This window comes from Dermatophagoides pteronyssinus, unplaced genomic scaffold (genome assembly GCF_027571235.1).
Source record: "Dermatophagoides pteronyssinus isolate colony J.1.1.1.1 unplaced genomic scaffold, Derpt_VIB-CSIC_2022.12 sq0023, whole genome shotgun sequence".
Taxonomy (NCBI): Eukaryota; Metazoa; Arthropoda; class Arachnida; order Sarcoptiformes; family Pyroglyphidae; genus Dermatophagoides; species Dermatophagoides pteronyssinus.
Window position 1 is genome coordinate 517,757 of NW_027461547.1, and position 27,543 is coordinate 545,299.

At 32.5% G+C, this 27,543-nt stretch overlaps 2 protein-coding genes across 2 annotated transcripts; one reads left to right on the forward strand and one right to left on the reverse strand.

The window, feature by feature from the left end:
* Window positions 1–1,951: 1,951 nt before the first annotated feature.
* On the forward strand, window positions 1,952–24,117 carry uif (sushi, von Willebrand factor type A, EGF and pentraxin domain-containing protein uif). The gene is given in 21 exon segments (XM_027341740.2): window positions 1,952–2,625; window positions 8,463–8,505; window positions 8,583–8,664; window positions 12,508–14,693; window positions 14,696–15,216; window positions 15,218–15,553; window positions 15,555–15,986; window positions 15,988–16,034; window positions 16,134–16,698; window positions 16,700–17,278; window positions 17,280–18,014; window positions 18,075–18,500; window positions 18,502–18,987; window positions 18,989–19,090; window positions 19,148–19,954; window positions 20,009–21,193; window positions 21,195–22,467; window positions 22,530–22,688; window positions 22,749–23,129; window positions 23,193–23,690; window positions 23,757–24,117. Coding segments are annotated over 21 exon segments (11,445 nt in total). The 5' UTR covers window positions 1,952–2,058; the 3' UTR covers window positions 23,792–24,117.
* Window positions 24,056–26,766, reverse strand: CDase (neutral ceramidase). Its single transcript, XM_027341741.2, has 6 exons — window positions 26,481–26,766; window positions 26,092–26,418; window positions 25,584–26,033; window positions 25,244–25,507; window positions 24,762–25,169; window positions 24,056–24,691 (listed from the first exon to the last, which is right to left on the reverse strand). Exons 1-6 carry the CDS (start codon window positions 26,634–26,636, stop codon window positions 24,185–24,187), a joined length of 2,112 nt encoding a protein of 703 aa, XP_027197542.2. The 5' UTR covers window positions 26,637–26,766; the 3' UTR covers window positions 24,056–24,184.
* Between the last annotated feature and the right edge of the window lie 777 nt (window positions 26,767–27,543).

Here is a 27,543-nt window from a genome sequence, read left to right on the forward strand (position 1 = left end):
CAACAAGTTAATTATACGATGATCATGATGATTAAAATTAAAAATTGTTCACAAATCTCCAAAATCTTAAATTAATATTTTCGGTTAGATTTGCGAAAAAAAATAACATATTTTTCCAGTTATCACCGATCAGCATAAAAGGTCGACACATCCTTCTATGACAAAATCATATACGACCATTTTTTTTTTTTTTGTTAGTTTCCTATACCTTGTTGATTCCGGTGACATTCCATACATGCAATTTGTCCGGCATTTATAATTTGGTTCACCCTATAATCATCATTCGTTTTATCATCCGAAGATATCGATGATGATGATGATGATGATGATGATGACCATTCAAATCCGGATGATAGCAAGAAAAAAAATCTTTATGAACTGAGTTTCTTAAAAAAAACAGAAAATTTTCTGATGCATGAATCAATCATGATGGTCAACTACCTTGTTAGTTTTTTTCTCCTAACAGGTTTACCGCAACAAACTTTTTCATGAGCTGGTTTTTTGCACTGAATCTACCATGAAGAAGTGGTTAATATCAAAGTCAAAGTTCGACCGATTCATTCAAACTTCGAATCATAATCATCATTGATAATAATCATTCTTACTCAAACAACGAGCACCACCACCACCACCATCAATAATAACAGCAGCTTAAAAAATAACATACCACCTGCATGCGTGTGTTTACCTGTCAAACATTGGTGGAAAAACATACCTGGTCAGATTTAGACTAACATAAACAACAACACAAAGCAAAAATAAGGAACTTTAAGAATTTTCTTATGAAAAACCACTACTACCTTCAATGATTATTTTTTGCATTTGGTCGTCTTGTCTTCAAAATATTCAACAGTTTTCGAAGAAATACATTTTAAAATGAAAAAAATACCTGTTTCTTGTTACTTGAAGAGTGAGAGAGAAAGAAAGATGAATGAATTGCAGAAAGAAGAAAGAGATCAAATTGTCGAAAGCTAATATTTGGCCAGAGAGAAATAGACTCTTTTTCTTTAAACAAAACAGAAAAATTTTGTTTGATAGTGCTTTGGAAAAGAAATGATGAAGAAGAAGAAAATTCCTTGTTTCAGTCATCATTGTCGGCCAACTATACATCGTTTTGGCCGATGTCATATTCATTGTTGCCATCAATTTTCTTATTGAAAAAAACTGTGATCATCCAAATTTTGCTTGTCTATAAAAGTGTATCTGTGTTTGTATGAATGTAATGAATTGAATGGAACATTAATATTGTAAAAATTTTGAAACTGCCGATTCCCGGCACTGACACGTTTTTTTTGCTGTTCTTGTTATTATCAAGAATCCATTCATCATTATGTTGTCAATTGCAATTAATGTAAGTTTTATTCAAATGGAAAATAAATAAAGGATCAATTAATGTAATGGTCAATGATTGGTCAAATTTGTTTTTGACCATTGAAATGTTTGTGAGTTTTTTTCAGGGTGTTCAAGGCGTTTTTTGATGATGATGATTATCATCATTTCTTTATGGTATTAATACACTGCCGTATCATTGATAATTACTAGTCTTATTTACAAGTTTTAGTTGTTCTTTTTTTCTCTCGAACATCTGATTCGTATCGAATCGTAATTTTCTTTTTCTTTTGTTATTCATAATCATTCGTGTGATTGTCCAATCATATTGTTATTGATATTGTCCTGTACAAACAATATGAATGAATGTTGTAATAACAATCAGAAGCTAATTTTAATTATAATTTTCTATTTTTTTCACAGCTTTTGTTTTGGCCCAAATAAAATGTAATTTAGCCAGATTTTTTTCGAGATCAACACCTAAAATATCGTCACAGTTTTTTATCTGTTTTGTGGCTTGAACCAAAACGAACGGCAAGGTCGTCTTCATCATTATAAATCATCATATCGTTTTCATTCCCTATGGTTGTTTGATGTTTTTGTGTGTGTGTGTGTTTGGTCAGCTCAATTTCAGCTTGAGTGTTTTTTTTTTATGAATCTCAAATTCGGTTTGGCTTGATTCAATCCAATCACCAAACGACAAGATCATCATTACCATCATAAAAGAAAATGATGCTGCCATCATCATCAACAACGATATCAAAAACGGCTCGGCCTAGCCAAAGCCGTAATCGTCACCATCAAAATGGTCAACAACAAAATTACAATCCATCATCAAATAGTGCCATCATCATTACATCATCATCATCATCATCGACATCATCATCATCATCATTCACATCGAGGCCAACCAATTCTACCATCATTACAACACAATCTGATCACGACATAAATAGAAAATCACTATCACTATCATCATCACCAAATTGTCTACCATCATCATCACCATCATTAATGCCATCCACATATAAATCAAAATTTTCGATGAATTCTAGAAAATATATTTCAACAAAATTGAAATCAAAAAAATCTTCATCAACACAATGGTCATCACCATTATTATTATATCAACAATGGCAACAAAAACGATCGAAATCCAATGCTAATGTCAATGATCATTTCAATCCATTTATATTAAATCATAGCCATTTTAATTATTCATTACAAATTTTATTTATTTTAATCACAATTTTTATTTCATTGTCGATTATACCTGCACGGGTTACGGCACAAAACGTAAGTTCACTTATCACTTTCGCATACAAACAGACACAAAATACGTTTGATTAATTGTCTTGATATTTCCCAAAAAAATTTATGTTTCTCAAGAGAAAAATATTTACAGTGGAAAATTATTTTTTTTGTTCTTCAAAATAAGTTATCATCTTATTTTGATGGGATTTCATTCCAACGTACACGCCACTTGGCCATTTGTTTGATTGAATTTTTAAATAAAAATAAGATGTGAATTATCTTTTTTTCTGTCGGTTGTAAATTCCGAAAAATGGTCAAAATAGATTGAGAGAAAGTGTTAAGTGGAATGATCAAGTGATGAGATTTTTTGTTGTTGTTGTTGTTAACTTTGTTTAATCAATATGAAATGATGCATCTCAATGGAATATTATCGTTTGTTTATTACTAATGTTTGATATCAACTATATGTGTATGTCTTGTCGTCGGTAATTGAGATTGTTTATTAAAATTGAAAATTTTCAATTTTTTTCACGAAAATCATTTTCTATTTGTTGATATTGGTTCCATCATCATTATTATTATTATCAATAAATTTATACTTCCGTATCATTGAATCGTTGCTAGTTTCCTTTTTTGATCATGTTTTTTCAACAACAACAACAACAAAAAGGCACAATTTTTCTATTGATCGGCCAAGCCTTTCGTCTTTTTTTCCAAAAGTTTTTTTTCTTCTGTAACATTCATTTAGCATATATCTATTCAATTCATTTGAATATGAACTACATTCAATTCAATCAATTTAACAACCAATTAGAACTGAATAATTGGCCAAACTTGAACAATATTAATGATTAACTTTATTTTTTTTCATTTCGCTCGCCACATATTTGATATATATTATTTTGATCAATTTCCCGAATTTATCTGACGGAATCAAGTTGGATTTTTTTTTCTCACAAATTTTTTTCTTCATGTTGTTGTTGTCGTGTAAATGAAAAGATTTTATCCTTTTGCTTTAGCTATTTTTTCGGATGAATGACATGCAACAAGAACAACAACAATGAAAAAATAAAATAAAAGATAAAGGTGCCTGGCAATTGTTTTTTCTCAGTCAATTTTTTTTATATCCGAAAAAAATGGGCTCGAATGAATCGGGAGAAAAAAACAATAATGCCGGCACATGCTGAACACTCTCACTGAATAAAAATTTGTCGATTTTATATGGAAAAAAATAACTATTGTTGGCGTGTGATTGAAATGAATGAATGATTTATCGTGAAGAAAAAATATTCGCGTGTTTGCGTGTCTATCCTATTAATAGAATTTTTATTTCAATGGATGAACAAAAAAAACTGACCAAATCATGGTGATTTTCAGTTTTTTGTTGTTGTTAATACTTTGATTTCTATTTCGAGTACATTAATAATAATAATAATAAAATTTGTTCTTTGTAATTTTTTGTTTGTCTGTTATCATTTGGCCTAGCCTTAATTTTTTTACGCGTATAAATATATAATAAGTTGTTGTTTACACGCATACAACAAAAGTCTATGACACGTTTTTTCATTTAGTTAATTTGTTTCAGGAATTGTTTCCGAATTAATTTCCGTTCAACAACATGTATTCAACAAGTGTCTGGTTGTTAATTTAAAATTTTTGTGATTTTGTTCTTTTTTTTTATTTTCTTGTCACATTTCAATATTAGTTTTTGACGGTCTATTAAATTTTATCGATTGCTAATTATTAGATCGATGATAATTATATTCAATTTTTTTGTCATTGATGATGATAATTACTTTTTGAGAATTAAATCATCATCTCATTATTGTAGCGTTGAATGAATCATTCAACACTTTTAGATCTATTCTGAAATCAGAGTGAATTGAATTGAGTGCACAATTATCCAGTTTTTTTCTAACAAAATTTCAATTTTGAGGAAAAGAAATTCGTATATGTGTGTGTCATTTTACCATTCGATGTTATGTGACTTATGCGCTTCAACGTATAAACATTTTTAATCTGTTGGTCATTTTTTTTGATGTTGATTATGTCCAACATTATATAACTGACAATGACACATAATTGTTTGTTCTGGATTGACATTTTGTCTTCGCTTTTACTGCCGCCCATCATTCACATATACATTATCAAATGAACTTTTTTTTTGTTGTTATAATCAAATCCTGTGGATTTTTTTTTCTTTATTTCATTTGATAAATGATCATAATGAAAACAAAACAAAAAAAATGTAAAAAGTGGATGTCATTTTTTCATATGTGAAAAACTATTATTGTTATGTAGGACATGATGATGATGTTGATGATGAATACGTAAAAAGGGATGTAAGTTGATACGACAAAACAAAATTGTCATGATCAAAAAGGAAATTATTCACTGAAATTATTATTGTCAGTTTCGGCCAAAAAAAAACTTTACTACACACACATACACAAAAAGAAAATAATACACAATTATCTTAAATAGTTCCATTATCATTAAACGAATTACAATTTGTATCACTAAATTGGTGGTCAAATCATCATCGTCATTGTCATCGATAGATATTTGACATAGAATCTTCAAATTGATCATTGTACAATGATAATTTTTCTCCAATATTCATACTATTACATGATGTTTGTTGCTGTTCGAACATTTTTTTACTCAGCATTTTTTTTTATTTCAAACTTTCAATAATTTCATTTTTAAATTTTTTTTTTCGTGCTTGCATATTCCTCCCTTTTTGCAAATGTCGTAATCTTGGCATTGTAGTGATTCATTTTTTATTGCTTTGATGTTTCTCAGACATTCATTTCTCTGATGAATTGTGGATTATTTTCCATGATGTTCATTTTTTCTTATTTATTTGTTTCACGTCTGTTGTCTTTTTATTTTTAATTCAAATTGAATTGATGTTTCATCGAGTCGATGGTCAATGTAGTTTTCGAAAAAAATAGCAAATAACCTTGCCGAGATTTGAAACGATTCTAATCTTGTTGATTTCGAAAGTTGGATTTATTATTATTATTATTAGTTTTTTGTTTGTTGAACTTGGCCCTTTTTCAAACAAAAAACAAAATTAATCCTTTTCATACTCTATATGAATTACTTTAACATCATGTTGTCTATGCAAATTAATTCTATTCAATCAGGAAAAAACATTATTCAAAACAATTTGTTTTTCTTTCATGATTATTATTAATTCATTTTGATAAACGATGATCATCTTAGTAATTAGTCTGATGCCCAAAAAACCACAGAAAAAAATTCATCAGTATTTTTCTCTTAATTGATTCTGATTTTTTTCTATGAATAAAAATCAAAATATCTGATGAAAAATGATCTTTAATTACCTAGAATGCTATGTAGATAAGTAATTGACCATGATCCTAACGATGACCAAAGGTTTGATGATGATAATGATTCAAGATAGAGAACAAAAAAAAAATCAAACATTTTGATATCGCAAAATGAACGCAATGATCATAAAATTATTCAAAATCTTTCTTTCACCAATGTTTATAAAATTTTCCCGGATATAACTTTATTAATCATAAACGATTATGAATTATACATTTTTATTTCATCATTGTTTTTGTTGATATGACAATCGAAAATTTTTTCTTTTCATAAAGATTTTTAACCAATCACAATGAAACAAAATCGGTTCCTGAATTATTATTGAATGACAGTTATGATATCTGTTTTGATCTGTTGTAAACATTGATTGTTATAGAAAATTTCCTGATTTTTTTCCGATAATATACTTACCATGGTGATGTTTGTGGTGATCTCTTGTATATCGATAAAAATGATCTTTTCCTATGCATGTAATAAGTAAATAACGGTCATCAACGGGAAAAAGTTGAAAACACCAAATAGTAGTAAATCGATATATTCATTTTTTATTGTTGTAATTTGTTCAATTTAACAACAACAACAATGAAAATGAATTTAAAAAAATTGAATGATGACATTACTCATAATTTAGGTTTGTTTGTGTTAAATTTTAACTATTTATAGATTTTATGTATTGCTTTTCTTATATCTATGTCTCCCATTCAATCATTTTTATGAATGAAATGAAATGAGAATAGATGTTTGTTTGTTTTATATTTCATCATTCATTCAGTCATTCATTCATAGAAATTTAAAATGAAACCGTTTTTTTTGAAAATATTTCAAATAAAGTGATGGTTGCACGCGTCATCACTATTCTGTTATTATTATTTACAAACCATTTATTATGCTGATGATAATGTACAATTATTTGAATGTATTTTTTTTACTCTTCACTGGATAATGGTTGTTGTTGCTGTCATTATTGTTTGTGTGATCCATTGTTCTTGTAACACCATATTAGGAGTTTAAAACAAGAAAAAAAGAGTTTCATTTTTTTTGAAAATAACTGATTAGATATGCATCGAATCTAGAATAATAAGAGCATCATTATGATGATGATGATGATAAACCGTGAATCTTTTATGACAATCAATTCTTTTGATCAGCTGTCAAAAATATGAAACAAAAAACAAAATTGTGATGCATGATTAAGTAGCTTGTTATCGCTTATTATTGTTTTTATGCTTATTTTATACAAAAAAAAAGTGTGAATCATCACACCTGTAAATTTTGACAATTTTTTCCAAAATCGATAATGGAATTATTAAATAGTTGTCATTTACGAATATCAATCAATCAAACATTTTGTAATTAATCATTTTTTTATGGGGTTCGCCTTTTGTTGAACACTTGCTTTTTTCTGTCAGTGATAAAATTCTTCATAAATATTTTTGTGCATAATCAAATGTTATGGACAAATGATTCGTATGATGATAATCATCTATTGATGACAATGACCTTTTGTCGATCTTTTATAGATTGTTCATTTCGCCAAAATGCGGTGATTTATGATATGGATATTTTTTTTTGTCTCCTCATTTCTTTACGATCATTTGATCGTTGATGATTGGGTGATTGAAATTTTCTTTTCTCCCTTAAACAAAAATCTTCTTCGTAGATTCATTGATTTGATACAGAAGAAAAGTATTTCTTTTTTGCTCGGTGAAGATTATAATACTGATGAATCATTATCGGTGAATGAAAACTATCATCATCATTATAATGTTGTTTTTCATTATCTTTTTTAATGTCCATTTACTTGTGTGATTTTTTTCAGACTAATGGATGCCATTCACTTTATGTGTGAGTATGTTTGGGAGGAATATCTTTTACAAATCATCATGGATTTTTATTTTGAATTCAACTGATAATGATGATGATGATGATGATAGGGCTCCTGAACATGAAAATGTGTCTGACTTAATGAATGAATGAATAAGTCAATCGTAAAGTTATGTCTTGCAACTTTTGTTTGCGTTTGCTGTATTATTTTTGCTCAATTATTTATGTTTCATTCTTCTGTTTTCCTTTCCATTAGTATTTGTTTCAACGAAAAAAAAGAGTAGATAAAGTTTTTTTGGATATGTCTGTGACGCCCAATCATTTCAATTGGAACTTGTCTTTTCAATGATGATGATAATGATGATGATTTCCCTTCGTCCAAAACAATTACAATTAAATGAAAAATATTTTGACAAAATGACAAAATTGATTTATCAAATTAACAATTTTGTTGTTTTTTCAGCAACAACAAAAAAAAATGATTAAATTGAATTTTATTGACCATTGTTTTTGTTTGTCTTTTTTTATGTTTGTTTGTTCATTTGGGTCGAATCTAACGGGAAATTAAAAACTTTATTTTTTTCTAAATCAATTGACATTGACCATGATTTAGCAACTTAAATTACACAAACAAAATCTAAAATCTATATCTTTTTTCATAATGATAATTGATCTATTTAATTTTTTCTTTCTAGTCACAAACAATGAGTACGGATAATTTTCTTCATTGTCCCGAAGGTAAGCAATTTTTGTTTGGTTTTGAAATTTTTTTTCTCATTTTTTTCATTTGATATTGGTTGAAATAAAAACCATAGATTGGAGACGTGAAGGAATTTATTGTTATCGTTTTTTTAATCTACGTCATTCATGGCGCAGAGCGGCACAGATTTGTAGGCGGTAAGTTTTTATTTTAAAAAAAATTGGATATGTTTGTTTACAAACCTTTACATTTCACATTAATCTTGTTTATTTTCTTGGTATTTATATTTTTTTTTAAAAAATTTTATATTAGTCTTGCACAGTGACACGCACACACAAACACACACCTGTCGAATATTGAATATTTGGCTGATGATCAATCAACAAAATAATTTAATCGATATATAAATTTTATCTTAAAATAATTGAACATTTTGATTAATTAAAGTTGTGTAATAATATTCAATCATTATTGAATCGATTAAATTTTTCTTTGATTTAGTTTAACAATCGAGGTCACAATTTCGATAAATTTAAACGTTACAAATCGATCGATCATCACTTGTCTACAGATTTTTTATTTTATTTTTTACATTCCGATTATTATTATCGTTGTTATTGGTAGTTGATTGATTGGAATTTATCCATCATCACTTTATTATTTATTTATTTTTATATCAATATTATTATCATTGAGAAAATTCTTTTTCTCATAAAATTTTTAGTTTAAAATTTCATTTTAAAATTCTATTTTATGTTTGAATTATACATTAAAATTGAGGCACTCAATAATTAGATATAAGAAAGAGAGCAAACCGAAAAAAAACTTGAATATTTCAAAAAAATTTCACCCGATTCTAAAAATATTGGTATATATTAATAATAATGTAAAGTAGATATCATAATATTTATCCAGAAAAAACGATGAAAAAATAGAAATGTTTAAAAATGCATTTATGCCCAATGGCCATAACTGACCTAAACATCAGGCTTCTTTTCTACATTATTTTTTTTTCTTTTACCTTGACTAACAGTTAACTAAGTAACCAAGTTCTTAAACATTTTCAGCTCAAACATCATCATCACATTTTTTTTAGTAAGTTAAATTATTTTTAGAGTTACCGGTCTATGTATGATGACCAATCAAGTATAACGGTATCGGTATTATTAGTGTGAATATATGATGTGATGATCAAGCTTTTAGGTCAATGAAAAATGACTTGTTTTTCTTTCTCCGCCATACCTTAACCAATACATTCGGATGATATTGATGTTTAAAAATAAAAGAATATATACACACATGTCTCGAGGATGAATCAAATAACTTGTATATTTTCAATATCTTGTGATTGTGTATAATTAGACTAATCCAGTTAAACGAGTCTATTTGTATTTTTCTGGCTTTTTAGTCTTAATACTACTCACATTTTTTTCCAAATGTTCATTGATGATTATTATTGATCATTCATGATCGTGAATATTTCAACTCTATTCTGCCATAAGTAAATTAATGACCAACACCTCTTTATGGTTATCATCGTTTCCGTGTGGTGATGATGACTATCATCAAAATGATGGACATTAAAAACCTGTAGGGATTTAATATTTGTTATCTCTCTTTTTTTCTTGTATGCATGTTCAACCTTGACGATGATTTTGATGATGATGATGATGATGATGATTTAAATAAGGTCGAAAATCCTGGTAAATTTGGATCACATTTATTTTTCTACTTTTTTTAAAGGTCGTTTGATTGATAATGATGATGATCGGTAATGATCACTTTTATGATTATAACAAGCCATGTATAATCATTATATGTATTAAATGCATAATTTTGCACTAACACATCATTTTTATTGACTACCTGTCTTTTTTTATTGTATGATTATGTCGTGTTATAGCTAAGAAAAAAATCGATTCTGTCGAATACATTCACGAAGAAAAGAAAAAAAACCATTTGATGACGAACAATGACGGAGGGCAAAAAAAGAAAAAGAAAATTACAATTCAAATGCCAATTTTCACTAACAAATCTCTATTGTATTGGTCCGTATTGTTCATGGATGATGTATATAGATAAAAACCAAAATGATAATAATTGTTGTTTATGTTGTCCGGTATGTTCTATTCCGTATCGAAAGAAGGAATATCAGGAAGTCAGGAAGTTTTTCGGGTAGTAAAAAAAAATTCAAACGAAAAATAATTCAGCACGATAAAATACAAATGGCCGACCATGATGATGATAAGGCTGATGATGATAATGATGATGATAGTCTTAATGATCGATCTAGATGTCATCATCAACTCTTTCTTTTTGTTTCATTTTTTTTATCCAAAAATGTTATTCGACAATGATTCATGCATTTTATTAAATGATCATTTATAATATGATATTAATCTTCTTTCAACTTTTAGTCAAACTTTTGTCAAATACATGCTAACCATTTCAGGTAGGTTATAGGTTAGCTAATGGAAATAACTATCTTGATTTCGCTTTCTTTTTTTTTGTTTATTAAAAGATTTCAAATCCTACACACAGATCATCGACAACAAAAAAAAATCCTGTTTTTCTAGCCTACAAAAAAAATTTGGATGTGATTTTGGATGTAATTTTTTTCTTTGGTCCATGATCATGTCGTGTAGGATGTTTTATTTCTGACAAATGAAGTGTTTTCATTTCATTTGATTTTTATATGGTCATAGATCTACACATGAAAATAATTTGTTTTTTTTTGATGACTAATATTACCAAATGATATTTATTACACGATTCACGAATGTGGCAAAAATCAACAAAAAAACAGAAAAAAACAGAAAAATAATGAAAAATCCCGTTATTTTTTCAAGTTGTAATTCGCACTTTACAGAAAGACATGTTGACTTTAATTCAATATGATGCCACACTTGCATTTTATCATCATTTTTTTTTGATTCAATTGTTCCACCAGGTATACGTTATAGAGAAATGAAAATGGTCAATGGCCATATGCTATCATCATGGATGATAATAAGATGACATAGAGATGATGGTGATTCAATGATGATTACTTTTTTCACAAGTTAAAATAAAGAGAAAAATCAGATATAATATCACCTTGAAATTGTATTGTTGTCGCAATTTGGTTCATTCTCTTTTTCATTCATACATCTTTTTTTTATTGTTCATCATGGTTCCCAAAGTTTAGTTTTATTCGCTGCTCTTGTTGTTAGACAACTGTTTTTCTTCATCTTAATGAAAAGAAAAAACGAAATTCCATTCAATTTCTTTTTAAATCAAAATCAATTTTTCATTCAAAGTTTCAAATCAAAAATTTCATTTTCTTTTAATCCTGTTTAGGTCATACATATAAATATGATGATCATCGATCAACATTCAACATGTTGATGTCAACGTTTTTTTTCTGTTTGAATTTGGTTTCATTCAAATTTTTATTTAAGAAAAAAAATAATAAATATTATCATTAATAATTGTATTGAATTTATGTAAAAATAAATGTTTTTTCTTCAAAAATACATCTTCATATAATTATAGCTTTTCGATTAAATTATTAGGGCATGTAATGTTTGTGTTATTAATGAAAATATGAATAAATCCATTTTTGACTACCTATTTGACATTCAATGAAAATTGAATGAAAATCAGCTTTACCAAAACAATGATGATGATAAATACTGATAATTATCATTATAACCATAAATATCCAACAACAAAAAAAAATATCTGACCTAAAGACATGATAATCGATAAAAGACGAGTTTTGCTCAAATACATATTTACTGTATACTTGTTTTCTTTTTTAATTATCCTCATTTTCCCATTCGATTTTCATTTTATTTTTTCTTTGTTCTGTTTTGGTTATCCATACTTTTTTTCATTATCACTTTTCCGTTCAAATCGATTCTAATATGAATGTTTAAGCCTAATTTTTCTGGGTCATTAAATAGCTCTAAGCTTGTTTTTTTTAATATTTTTGTTTCATCTAACTTCCGAACATTTTTTCTAAGCCGGTTTTCGTATTTCTCTTCTTTTTTTTCTAGATATGGCAGTGAATTAGTGTTGATCAGTGATTTTACGCAGAACAACTTTACCGCTGCATTAGCTGAAGCTAGTCTACGTGAGGCTGGCGATGATGGCCGTTCATTTTGGATCGGTTTTGAATCAATTGATCAATTATCAACAAATACAATTGAATCGGCAAGTGGACGTTTTGTTAGTAAATATGTCGGTTTTTGGGCTTATGATCAGCCGAATGTTGATGACGGTCAATGTATACGGGCAACTGTCGTCGGTGAACATACATCGAATGGTGATACACCACAAAGTGTTTGGTCATTAGCCGAATGTGAAGAACTATTGCCATTTGTTTGTCAGAAAATTACATGTCCCACCGGTTCATATCATTGTAGTAATGGAAAATGTATAAACAATGCTTGGAAATGTGATGGTGATGATGATTGTGAAGATCGATCTGATGAAATGGACTGTCCACGAAAATGTAATTATTATCTACAAAGTTCTGGCGATAAAGTTATATCACCAAATTATCCGAATAAATATGATCCGAATAGTGATTGTAAATGGACATTAGAAGGACCAATAGGATCGGGAATGATTTTACAATTCTCAGAATTTGATACGGAAAATAATTTCGATCAGGTGCAAATTCTAGTCGGTGGTCGAACTGAAGAAACAAGTACGACATTGGCTACATTATCTGGCATACAAAACATATCGGCCCGTGCATTTACTACAGGCAGTAATCTAATGATAATCAAATTTCGTTCAGATGCTTCGGTAGAAAAACGAGGTTTTCGTGCTTCATGGAAAACTGAACCATTAAAATGTGGCGGAGAATTCACTGCACAAAACAATGCTCAATTCATTAATTCACCACAATATCCAAGCTATTATCCTGGTGGTCTTGAATGTGTTTATGCTATTACAGCAAGTCAAGGCAAAACAATTACATTGGAAGTGACCGAATTAGATTTAGAACCGGATACCGATTTCCTACTCATTCGTGATGGTCTATCATCGAGAAGTGCTCCACTTGGTCGTTTTAGTGGTAATATGAGTACAGAGCTAAGTAAATCACATGAACGGTATATAGTTTCGACCGGAAATTCTGTCTATATTTATTTCCATTCAAATTTTGGCGTTCATTCGCGAAAAGGATTCTCAATCCGTTATAAAGCAGGCTGTGAAATAAATTTATTTGCTGATAAAGGTGTAGTTACTTCACCGGCTTTTGGTGTGACAAATTATCCAACAAATCAGAACTGTATTTATCATATTAGCAGAGAAAAACCGACCGAAGGATCTGTATCGATCGTTTTCAATGAATTTGGTGTTACAAATGAAGATATTTTACAAATATATGATGGATTAGATTCATCAACAGCAGTTCCATTACATCCAAGCCGTGGCTTTGGAACTAAAACTAAACCTACTGGCTTGACTTTAACTGCTTCATCTGGTCGAATGTTATTGCTGTTCAAAACGAATGCTATGAAAGCTGCTCGAGGATGGTCAGCAAATTTTTCGGCAGATTGTTCGCCATTGAAAATAGGAAGGAATGCCATTGCTTCGGAACGTGGATCAATGTTTGGATCTAAAGTGACATTCACCTGTCCGATTGGTCAGGAATTCAGCACAGGTGTTTTGAAATTAGAAACTGAATGTTTGATGGGTGGAAAATGGTCATTGGATACAATACCAAATTGTCAGGAAAGATATTGTGGACCTGTACCACAGATTAATAATGGTTTTGCTGTTGATGCTACGAATGTTACCTATCGCGGTATTGCTATCTATCAATGTTATGCTGGTTTTGCTTTTCCATCAAATCAACGTACTGAATCGATTCGTTGTGGTGAAGATGGAAAATGGGGAAAGTTACCCATTTGTTTAGCTTCATCATGTCCACCGATATCGGAAACACCTCATGCTATACAAACAATAATGGCTGGTTCAGTGAATCGTAGCTATGGAACAATAATAAGATTTGAATGTGAAAATGGCTATCATCGTCGTGGTGTGCCAGTGGTTGTTTGTACATCCATTGGTCAATGGTCTGGTTTACCACCAGTTTGTGAAAGAGCTAAATGTCCAATATTACCAGAAATCAAAAATGGTTACCTTGCCACCAATGATGCTGATCGAGATTTTTACTTTGAAGATGAATCACGAGTTTTCTGTAATCGAGGTTATCGACTTGAAGGTTCTCAATTATGAAATGTTCAAGTAATCAATCATTCACAGGAATACCAACATGTTTAGACATTGATGAATGTTCGCCTGGAAACTCAGCATGTGATATTTCTTCAACTATTTGTACAAACACTGATGGTGGATTTTTCTGTAAATGTAAACAAGGTTTTGAACCAAATCTTAATTGCCGTCCTGTATCCGATCTTGGCCTTACTACGGGTGCCATTCCCGATTCATCCATACGTGTATCAAGCACTGAACCTGGATATAAAAAATCGGACATTCGATTGGATACGATACCACGTGGTACACATTTTGGTTGGTGTGGAGCATCGCCAAGAATAGGTGAAAATTGGGTCCAAGTTGATCTTAAAGCTCCGATCGTGATTCGTGGATTACGTATACAATCTGTGCAAAGACTTGATGGATCACAAGCTTATCCAATCACTATACGATTACAATATGCCGATGATTTAACTGATTTGTTTCGTGATTATTCAGACATATCAGGACGGCCATTACAATTCAGATTAGCTCCCAAATGGAGGATCCGGATTATCCATTGTGAATTTGCCGATACCATTAGAAGCAAGATATGTTCGTGTATTGATTATCGAATTTGCTGTTGCACCTTGTATGCGTTTCGAACTTATGGGTTGTACACGTCAAGATTGTTTTGACATCAATGAATGTCTTGATCGTAATGGTGGCTGTGATCAACGATGTGTCAATTCACCTGGTGGTTCTACCTGCCATTGTAATGTTGGTTATGAATTATATACATCGAATGGAACGGCTGGCTATTCTATTCCATCGACTGAAACCGGACTAAGAGATGGTGATATTTATCGAATAAATAAAACCTGTGTACCTGAAGCAATGTCCAAATTTATCGGCTCCTGAAAATGGAAAAATATTAACTCTACAAGAAAATTATCATTATAATGATGTCATTACATTCAATTGTGATTTCGGATATGTACTACAAGGACAACGTTCACTGGTCTGTGGATCGAATGGACTTTGGAATGGTACGACACCACAATGTGTTTATGCGCAATGTCCAATCATAGCTGATGATCCAGCACAAGGATTAAAACTACAATATGAATCGACATTGGAAAATAACTTGATCCCTTTCTTAAGTATGGCCAATGTTACCTGTCAAGAAGATGGTCGTCCACACAAAGGTACTGCATATGCATATTATCGTCAATGCAATTATGATCCTAGAGATGGAAAACCAGATTTTTGGTTGTCTGGAGTAATGCCTACTTGTCCAAAAATCGATTGTGGAAAACCACCTGAATCAGAATGGAGCTTCATATGGTTATTATATGGATACACATTTTAAGTATGTAATCATTTTAACATTTTACTTTAAGAAATTTTCTCAAGGTGTATATGTAATAAATCTTGTTTGTTTATTTTTTTTTGCTTTATTGATTTGTAGGTCGAGTTTCTTTTTTGGCTGTGAAAATACATTTACATTAGCCGGAAAAACAAGTCGCAATGATAATGTAGTTCGGTGTTCGGAAAAAGGTTATTGGGATTTTGGCGACCTTCGTTGTGAAGGACCTGTTTGTACTGATCCTGGACATCCACCGGATGGTCAACAAATTGCAACCAGTTATGAACATAATACTCAAGTTCGTTTTACTTGTGATCGACCTGGTTATGTTCCATATACAAATGATCCAATAACATGCGTGAAAAGTGCGGATTGTCGAATAATTAAACCGATTGGTCTTTCTACTGGTCTAATACCGGATTCAGCAATCAATGCAACCACACAACGTACCAATTATGAAGCAACAAAAGTTCGCCTCAATTCAGCCACCGGTTGGTGTGGTCAACATGAACCATTCACTTATGTTACGGTGGATTTGAAAAAAGTTTACCGCATCAAAGCTTTATTAGTGAAAGGTGTTGTCACTAACGATGTTGTTGGTCGACCTACTGAACTTCGATTTTTCTATAAAGTTCGTGAAGCTGAAAATTTTGTCGTCTACTTTCCTAAATTTCAATCTAACATTAAATGAAATGGGTAATTATGGAGAATTGAGTGTGATTAATCTGCCAGCTACGGTTGTTGCTCGTTACATCATACTTGGTATTGTTGCTTATCATAAAAATCCTTGCTTGAAATTCGAATTGCTTGGTTGTGAAGACAAAAAAGATGATATTCTACTTGGTTACGATAATGGACATCCATTTTGCGTAGATAAAGAACCACCTCGTTTCCAGAATTGTCCTACAGCTCCAATTGTTGTCAATCGTGGTCCAGCCGGCATTATGCCTGTTAATTATACAATTCCAACTGCAACGGATAATTCGGGATTCGTAGCTAGAGTTGAAGTTTTACCCATTGGTTTTAAACCACCAATGGTCGTATTGGAAGATACTCGTGTAGAATATCGAGCCTATGATACGGATGGAAATGTGGCCATTTGTCAGGTAAACATTACTGTACAAGAAACAACACCACCGATGCTTCACTGTCCCCAATCATACGTAATCGAATTGGTGGAAGAACAGGAATCTTATGAAATAAATTTCAATCAAACACGTCGATTAATTAACGCAACTGATGAATCTGGGCGAAGTTCAAATCACCTTGATTCCTGAAATGGATTTCATACCGGTGAAAGGATATCGAAATGTTACAGTCCTTGCGACTGATCGATTTGGAAATGAAGCCGTTTGTCATTTCCAGGTATCAGTTCAACCAGCCATTTGTGTTCCATGGTCATTGACCAAACCAGCCAATGGTGAAATTATGTGTCGTCGTACCGATTCAGGCTATAAATGTGCATCAAGATGTCTGGAAGGATATCGTTTTATTGATGGTGATTCATTGAAAATCTATGAATGTTCAGAAAGCAGCCACTGGCAACCTAACAATATGGTGCCGGATTGCGTTCCCGAACCAGAGTCTGAAATGGATGATTCTAGCTATGATGTTATGGCTAACATTGAATATCGAAGTGGAGGATTTGCTCCACCATCATGCATGTCAGCATATGTCAATTATGTTTCAAGTTACTATGATAATCTTAATCATTTGCTTTCACAACGTTGTTCAGCAATCAATGTCGATATGGCTGTCCATTTTTTCAACACGACCATTTCGCTCAAACCAAATACCAACGAATTATCGATCAAATATGTGCTTCGAATTCAACCGAAATATCGTCAAAAAACATTGTACGATTTATGTGGTTCAACATTGACGTTAATTTTTGATCTAATGGTACCGAGTACCTATGCTGTCATCGAACCATTGTTGAACATTTCAACTCAACAAGTTGGTGGTTCCTGTCCATCATTGATTGTAAGTAGAACATTTTCTTTGATAATCATAATAAAATTTATCTAATCTCTCTCTCAATAGGCTCTTCGTTCAACAGTTCAACGTGGTTTCACCTGTCGACCAGGCGAAATTCTTAGTCCATTAAATGCCACAGAAGATAAAAGTGGAAATAAAATTCCTCGGTGTTTACAATGTTCGGCCGGTACTTATGCTTCTAGCAGCGCAAATCTTTGTTTACCTTGTCCATTAGGCTGGTATCAAGATATGCTTCGCCAGCCATCATGTCGTCAATGTCCGGAAGGAACCTATACAAAATCCGAAGGAAGTAAAAGTGTTGCTGAATGCATTCCAGTCTGTGGTCATGGTACATATTCACCAACTGGCATGGTACCTTGTTTGCAATGTCCAATGAACACATTTTCCGGTACACCACCGAAAGAAGGTTTCAAAGAATGTCAAAAATGCGTAGCCAATACATTTACCTATGGACCGGGTGCTCAATCCGATTAATGAATGTAAAGTCAAATGTCCACCGGGACATTATTCGGAAACTGGACTAGAACCATGTGCTCCATGTCCGGTCAATTATTATCAGGAAAAAGAAGGACAAACAAAATGTATTGAATGTCGATTACGTGAGCGAACATTACGTCCAGGTGAACGCAAGAAAGAAGCCTGTGTTCAGGGTCAATGTTCATCGATTCAATGTCAAAATGGTGGCCTTTGTATTGTAAATAAGCATGAACCATATTGTTATTGCCCTGCTGGATTTACTGGACAATCTTGCGAAATCGATATTGATGAATGTCAGTCGGAACCTTGTTACAATGGTGGTACTTGCATCGATCATCCACAAAGTTATAGTTGTCGTTGTCCACCTGGATTTTCCGGTCTACAATGTCAAATTGAACAAGAGGAATGTCTGCCGGATAGTTGTCCAGAAAAAGCCATGTGTCAAAATCTTCCAGGTATCGACAATATCAATTGTCTTTGTCAGAACTGGTTATGAAGGTCATAATTGTAATATTACTGTCAATCCTTGTTCGAACAATCCATCACCTTGTGAGAATGATGCCATTTGCATTCCATTGTTACAGGTATGATCATTTTTTTGTCATTTTTTTGAAATATCATTGTGGTTTTGTTTCTTTCAGGGACGTTATCATTGTCGATGTCCAGCTGGTTGGACTGGATTGCATTGTCAAACGAATATTGATGATTGTGCTGACGATCCATGTTTGCTTGGCGCTCAATGTACTGATCTTGTCAATGATTTCAAGTGTGATTGTCCTCCTGGATTCACAGGAAAACGATGTGAAGAGAAAATTGATTTATGTGCCACAAATCCTTGTGTGCATGGTCTATGCGTTGATCGACTTTTCTATCATGAATGTGTTTGTGAACCTGGTTGGAATGGTACACGTTGTGAAATCAATATCAATGAATGTGCTTCATCACCATGTGAAAACGATGCCGAATGTGTGGATCTAATTGATGGCTATCGATGTGTTTGCGATCCGAATTCATTCACCGGATCTAGATGTCAACATGAAATCGATGCTTGTGAATCGAGTCCTTGCCAGAATGGTGGAACATGTCTTGATCAATCGATGGGATTTAGATGTCAATGTAAACCTGGATTTGTTGGTCTTCAATGTGAAGCTGAAGTTGATGAATGTGTTTCTAATCCATGTTCTCCGCTTGGAACTGAACGTTGTATTGATCTGGATAATGCATTCAAATGTCAATGCCATGAAGGATTCGGTGGTGAACTTTGTGAATCAAATATAGATGAATGTTCATCATCACCTTGTTTCAATGGAGGAACTTGTGTAGACCAAATTAATAGTTATCGATGTAATTGTCCGCTGGGATGGAATGGACCTCGATGTGAAAAAGATGTTGGAATGTGCGATTCATCCCCATGTCACAATAACGCTCGATGTGTTGATTTATTCCAGGTTTGATTTTTCCATTGTACCGTAATCTATTCTAATTTATAATCATATTTTTAGGATTATTTCTGTGTTTGTCCATCTGGTACAGATGGAAAACGATGTCAAACAGCTCCACAACGATGCATCGGTAATCCATGTCAGAATCATGGCATGTGTCAGGATTATGGTTCCGGGCTCAATTGCTCATGTCCGTCAAAATTCACCGGAGTAGGATGTCAGTATGAATTTCATGTTTGTGATGAAAAACGATGCCAAAATGGTGCAACTTGTCAGGACAATTACGACGGTACTTATGACTGTATTTGTCCACCCGGTTTTACTGGACAAAATTGTGAAGAAGATATTATTGATTGTCTACCAACATCATGTCCACCTTCAGCAACCTGCATTGATTTGACCAATGGTTTCTATTGTAAATGTCCTTTCAATATGACCGGTGAAGATTGCCGTAAACCAATCAATATTGAATATGATCTCTTTTTCAATGATCGTTCGCGTTCATCAAATGCTGCATTGACCATACCATTTATGCTTGAAGAATCAAATAGTTTCACCATTGCTCTCTGGGTACAATTCATCCCAGAAACAATTGGAACTTATTTTACTTTGTATGAAGTTGATTCGCCCTATGTTATAAGCAAAACTCAAAGACCATTAGTGCAGGCAAATCATCTCGGTGTTTTAATCTCTTTGTTCAATGATAATGGTTCCAATTCGAAACGAACACCTGATATTTTCATGCCTTACTTGGAGAACGTGCCAATCAATGATGGCCAATGGCATTACATCAATATCATTTGGGATGGCCGAGACGGTACACTGATGCTTGTCACCGATACTGCCTTAGCTAATACTGTTCAAGATTATGGTACAGGTGGTCGATTACCAGCGTTTGGCTGGATAGTGTTGGGTACACCGGTTGAAAATTCTGTCGCACATCTTGGTGAAGGTTTCCATGGTCGTTTATCACGCGTAAACATCTGGAATAGACCATTGGATATGTCTGTTGAAATTCCATCGCAAATACGAAGTTGTAAAAATTCTCCGGTGATTTATAGTGGATTATTACTTCGTTGGACTGGTTATGATACCGTACTTGGAACCGTCGAACGTATTGGTCCAGGAAAATGTGGTGAACGTTTCTGTCCTAACGGTTATACCGGTGATGATTGTCGAATTCTCCAGCAGGATAAAATACCACCACAAGTTCTTCATTGTCCACCTGATATGTGGGTTATTTCAGCCAAACACTTCAACCATCGTACATTGGGATGAGCCACAATTCATCGATGATTTAAGAAATACTCAAGTAATGGAGGTACAAAAAATCAAACCAGGAGAATCGTTGAAAAAAGGAATCTATGATTTAACCTATGTGGCGTTGGATGAAGTTGGAAATACAGCTCGTTGTGATTTCCAGATACATGTATTACGAGAATTTTGTAAGATTCCTGATCCACCAACCAATGGTCAACGAGATTGTTCGGATTGGGGTCCGGGTGGACGATTCAAAGTTTGCCAAATTAAATGTAATCCTGGATTACATTTCTCCGAACCGGTTCCGAATTTCTATGTTTGCGGTGCCGAAGGTTTTTGGCGGCCAAAATCCTCTGATCAAAATCTAGAATCCCCACTAGTCTTTCCAGCCTGTTCACCTAAATATTCGGCTCAACGTATTTTCCGAATGGTCATGAATTTCCCGTCATCAGTTGTTTGTTCCGAATCGGGGAAGAAAATTTTAACATCTCGTGCTCATGATAGTATTCTTCGTGTGGATAGAGCTTGGAAAATCTGTTCGGATAATGTTCGTGGAAGCTGTAAAGGTTTGGCCATAAACGTTAAATGTATCAAAGGTGTGCAAATCAATACGAATCGAATTAAACGACAGACTGCTCGTTCATTGTCAGAAAATTCTGAAGAAGAAAATCAACAAGATATCTACAGCCTTGAAGTCAGTTTCCCAGCTAATAATGATCCAATTGTTGCATCATCATCCACAAATTCAATAAATGGTCAAGATAAAGATACAATGGAAGCAATCATACGTCGAGCGGTTGTTGAATCAGCGATTTTTGATGTTCGTGATACATTGCCCAATGTTGCAGCCGATTTGACTAGTCTGGAACTTATTACGGAATATGCTTGTCCACCAGGTCAAGTTGTAATTGGTAATAGCTGTGTCGAATGTGGTTTGGGAACCTTTTTCGATGATCAAACAGGTCGTTGTGTAAAATGCCCGGTTGGTTCGTATCAAGAAGAATTAGGGCAACTTCACTGTAAGAACTGTCCAGTGATTGGTCAACGACAAGGTGTAACAATCATCAAAGGCGCACGTCATCCTTCGGAATGTCGAGAAAGTTGTTCACCCGGCTTATATTATGATATGGAAACATCAACTTGTAGACCATGTGGTTATGGTTTCTATCAACCAGCTGAAGGTTCATTCACTTGTATTCCATGTGGACCAGGTTTAACTACCCGCAGTTCGGAAGCTATTTCGCAAAAAGAATGTAGACGTAAGTAGTTCGAAGGAATTTTTCCGACGAAAATTTAATTTTTCTCTTTTGTTTATCATTAGCTGAATGTATGGCCGGATTTCAATTATCATCCACTGGAAATTGTGAAGCATGTCCATTGGGATATTATAGGACCAGAGGGCAGCCATCTTGTGAGCCATGTCCTGCTGGCTATACAACCGGATCTATTGCAGCCATCAATATTGGCCAATGTAATCTTGGTACGTTTGTTTTCTAAAATACTATATGGATATGAATTTAAGGTAAATTTTATTTTCTAGAAATCTGTGCTGTTGGTCACTTTTTGAATGTGACCACTGAGGAATGTCAGCAGTGTCCGAAAGGCACTTACCAAGATGTTGAACAGCGAGATACGTCATGTCAATCATGTCCACCGAATTCAACAACAAGTTCGATTGGATCAACAAGTGCTGATCAATGTTCCAATCCTTGTTTAATCAATGATAAGATTGAACTTTGCCCACAGAATTCACAATGTGAAGCACCATCCATTGGTTCAGAAGATTTCCGTTGTGTATGTAAAGATGGATACAAAGAGGCCCCTCATCCAGATGGTATTGCCACAACACCAAACTCTCCATATTGTATCGATATATGTGATGATTATTGTATCAACGGTGGAAAATGCGATTGGAAAACAGGTATGTTCAATCGATTTAATTCGATGACCACTTTACAAATGATTAATTTAAATTCGATTCTAGGAATGAAAAAACCACGTTGTGAATGTTTGATAAACTTTTATGGCGATCGTTGTGAACGTAAATCAGAATTAATTTATATTGCTAGCGGTATTGGTGCAGCCGTATTTTTCATCATATTCATGGTATTATTGATCTGGATGATCTGTGTTCGAACAGCAACAAGACCGATATCGAAAAAATTATCTATGCACACGATACCAGCCGATTTTGGTCCAACAAATGGTTCTCAGCAAAACTTTTATTATGGTGCACCTGCACCATATGCCGAAAGTATCGCTCCATCACATCATTCAACATATGCCCATTATTATGATGATGAAGATGATGGTTGGGAAATGCCAAATTTTTATAATGAAACATATATGAAAGAATCGTTGCATAACAGTAAATCAAATAATGGTACATTACAGGGCATTGCCAATCCATCTATTTACAGTACTAACAAAGAAGATCTCTATGATCGGCTACGTAAACATCAATATATGGGCAAAAAAGGAGGTACGATTAATTGTACAAATCTTAAATTTGAACAAAATTTTTAAATTATTTTTTTTCTCTTAATAGATTCTAATAGCGAAAGTGAAGATCCAGTCAATTAATCTCAAGAAAATTCTAAAATAAAATCGAATTGATGGAATTATCGATTTTTTTTTCTTTTCCCACAGTCTTTGTCCTTATTTTCCAATCTTTTTTTCATTCGCCTTAATTAGAACGTCAATTCATCATCATAATCGTCATCATCATCATCATCATCGTTTCATTCAGTTGTACATCATTTTTTTTACTTTCTAGTAATTTTTTTCTTTTTTTACATTCTTATCGATTACACGTTTTTTGTGGCTATAACTTTTTTTTTAAAAGAATTGAAAGAAAAAATTTTATTTATTTTTGTGTATCGTGGAATAATAAAAATTGTTACATCAAATTGATATTGTCGGTTTTATTTTGGCACATGATAATTTATTGAATATTGTATGTATTAAAATGGCAATTTATTCAATCACTTTGAATTCTCGACTTGCACCTTCAAATTCTTGTATGGTACCGATAATATTTTTATGATCACCAAAATATCGTATACGATAAAGACCGGGTTTAGTATGAAGTGGAATATCCCATAGAATGGTTGCATTACTTGTACCAAGAAGAACGCTATCACGATGCCAAATGAACTTTGTTTCCCAATGTGCATCTGTCGCCACCACAATCCATTCATCATTTTCATATCGCTCAACAGTTAGATATGTTTTTTCCAAGCGTAAATTATTACGTGGATTGGCTGCACAAAATTTAACCTCGACACGTTCACCAATATGATATTGATCATTCGGTTGAGTAAGAGCATCGCCAAAATGATGTCGAACTGCTGCATCGAAAACAACTCCTGGTTTCAATGTGATTTCCTTTTTCAATAGATTAGGAAATTTCGGTCCAGGTGATGCAATCTTCTCACGTGAAAGCATTTGTTTAGCCAGATATCGATATTGTTGTCGATAAGCCTAAGAATTATGCAAAAGGATTATTTATATTAGTATGTTTTGGTCAATTAAAATAATATTGAAAAATTACATCCAATGTATGTGGTCCAAACAATGTGGAACCACCTTCATAACGTTGAAGTTGATATTCTTCAGGTGTTGCTATGTAATTTGAATAAGTGTTAGCCAATCCAGACAGAATGACGTGAACATCTCGTCCATGATCGGCATAGATTTTTTTAATATCTTTACGAATACGACGTCCAGACATTGTAGTGAATTCTCCTGGCAATCCAACAATGACTAAATTTCCAATCTCAAACATTTGAGTGGGCATTAATTCTGGAGCCCATTCATAAGGGAATTTCATTTCACCAACTGGCAACAAAATGGCTTTTGGGGCATGACATTCGAGTAGAGCTTTCGATGGATGTGCGATAAAATCACGAATAAAATCGAAAAATTTACTCTCTTGACCTTTTTTCGTGCCTTGATGGAACTATATATGATGAATTAGTTAAGGATAAACAAAGAAGAATTATTTCTAATTTGTATTCGAATTAGGATACTTACGACAGTCGCACCTTCACCATCTGTTGTTCCAGCAGCGAATGCAAAACCTAATGCAGCTGGACAGGTTTTTACCATACGACCATCATCCAATGTGACAGTTCTATTGGCCATATCAATATTTTGATAAACAAAATGTACATCACCTTTAATTGTTTCGTTTGCTTTTGCAAACAATTCTTTTGCTTTCAAGTATTGTCGTTCTCCAATAATTTTTGTACTTTCAAACATATCTTTACCTGGTCCAAAAGCAACGCACAATTCGTTCTATAATTTAATAAAAGCAGGTGATATATCGTTCTTATCATTCCGATAAAATATATGTATGATTTAATAATCAAACCTTTCCATTACAAGTGCTGTGTACGAAATCACATGGTTTACCGGTATCCAGACAACGTGCACCCATGATGTTTGGCGTTGAATCACCTTCATTTGATTGACCAAATATGGCGACAAATGGTCCTTTCCCAATGTTGGTATATCCATTAAAATCTTGTTCAAATGTTATTGCTGCATAGCCTTTATTATCACTGCTGATTAATTTGTTTGAATTATTCATGCTAACACCATGTACGGCAAACCAATTCACCATACCAATTGGTTTATCATTTAAATCGGTGAATTTTAACATTTGAAATGTTTTATCTGTATCATGTTCGTATTGAGCACGTTCTTCTTCCGGATTCTGAAGATATGATGCTGGACTACGATTTGAACTGGCGTTAACCAATGTTCCTTCGGTATAGTACATACGTCCAGGTTCCATATTATCGTGTGCGTCTCTGATTGACTGATCATCAATAGAATTAATTAGAAAAAATCATTTGAGAAAATGATTACAATCTTACCTTAACAACACCGGATACAATGGCATGGGTGGATTCTTTAATATAACCTTCAGTGGTTACAATATACAATAGATATTGGAAATAACCACCAGGTCCAGCATGTGTATGCGTTGCCGATATCATAACATTTTCATGTGTATAGACATCATTTCCATAGATTTTCTGCAATTCTTCTACGACCAATATCTTTAATAATTGTGCTGAACCACAAAGATCAACATTAACATAAGCAACTCGGGTACCAGATTTATCGGCAACGACCATAGCACGTGAATACAATCGTAAATGAATACCTTTGGAATCTTGACCTAATTTAGCATAACCCATCTAATGTGAAAAGACAAAATTTCTATTAATGATTGTTATATTTGATTGTTATTTTTTCTCACCATGTTAATTTCAGCTGCTGGTCCGGTAATATCACCAATACCGAAACCAATCTGATAGACATCATCATTGTCGGCTTGTGAATCTTTTCGCAAATATTTAGCATCGATCGATATAAGTAACCAACAGGTTAGAATAAAGATGAAAAAAGATTTCATTTTTTGAAATTAAGCTTTTAAAAGCTAATTTAAAAAAAACAAATAAACAATTAATTAGAGAAAAAACTTAAAATAAAAAAAATCTTATTTTAAAATCATTATATGAGAAATAAAAGAATTTATGATTTAATGCTTATGATCAACAACTGATCTATTTATATATGAAACAAAACAATAACGTTTGCTGTGTAGATTATGTTGTATAAAGATGGATCAATATGGATCAAAGTTTTATCATAATATTTTTGAAAAATAAATTTTCATTAACGTAATCTATTTTATTTTTTTTCCAAATATCAGATGATTCTATTACAACGATGTATTGTCGTTGTCAACATTTTGGTCACTGTCACCCTAACTAACAACAACAACAAAATTAGAACAAGAGACCACTGCGTTAAGGTTTACGTTTATCACTTAATTGTTATCATTGATAGCTGTTGATAGTTTTTGGGGTCAAGAAAGTTTTGATATCATCATTATTATTGTAGATATTTCAATGCCAATGGACTAAATTTATTTGAGTTATATATGACACAGGTATCGTACAAAATAATGTAAATAAAAAATAAATAAATCGTAGAATTTCTGAAAAACATAGACTTTTTATTAATATCTTTTTAGTGAAAAAAAATTAATAAAATTTCTGACTAGTCATTATCATCATCATGATTATCGTTTGTTTGTTATGTCAATGAACACAATAGATTTACTTTTTTTCTCAGTTTCACTATGATCGGGATTCGTTGTTTCTCATCAATTGAAATCTTATAAGACATGTGCGTGTGGGTTTTCTAAATTTATTCAAATGAATAATTGTTATGGATGAATGAATGAACTTGCAATAAATATCAAACATCGATCATGTTTGATATGTCATGAGATGAAAGTTTCATGAGAAATAAAA

What these genes read in the sequence shown, in the direction of transcription:
- CDase (XM_027341741.2), bottom strand. Translation starts at nt 26,636, where the DNA reads ATGAAATCTTTTTTCATCTTTATTCTAACCTGTTGGTTACTTATATCG. An exon ending in CAGCAGCTGAAATTAACATG is followed by an intron (nt 26,419 to 26,480) that starts GTGAGAAAAAAT and finishes TTTTCACATTAG; the next exon opens with ATGGGTTATGCTAAATTAGG. An exon ending in TTGTATCCGGTGTTGTTAAG is followed by an intron (nt 26,034 to 26,091) that starts GTAAGATTGTAA and finishes ATTGATGATCAG; the next exon opens with TCAATCAGAGACGCACACGA.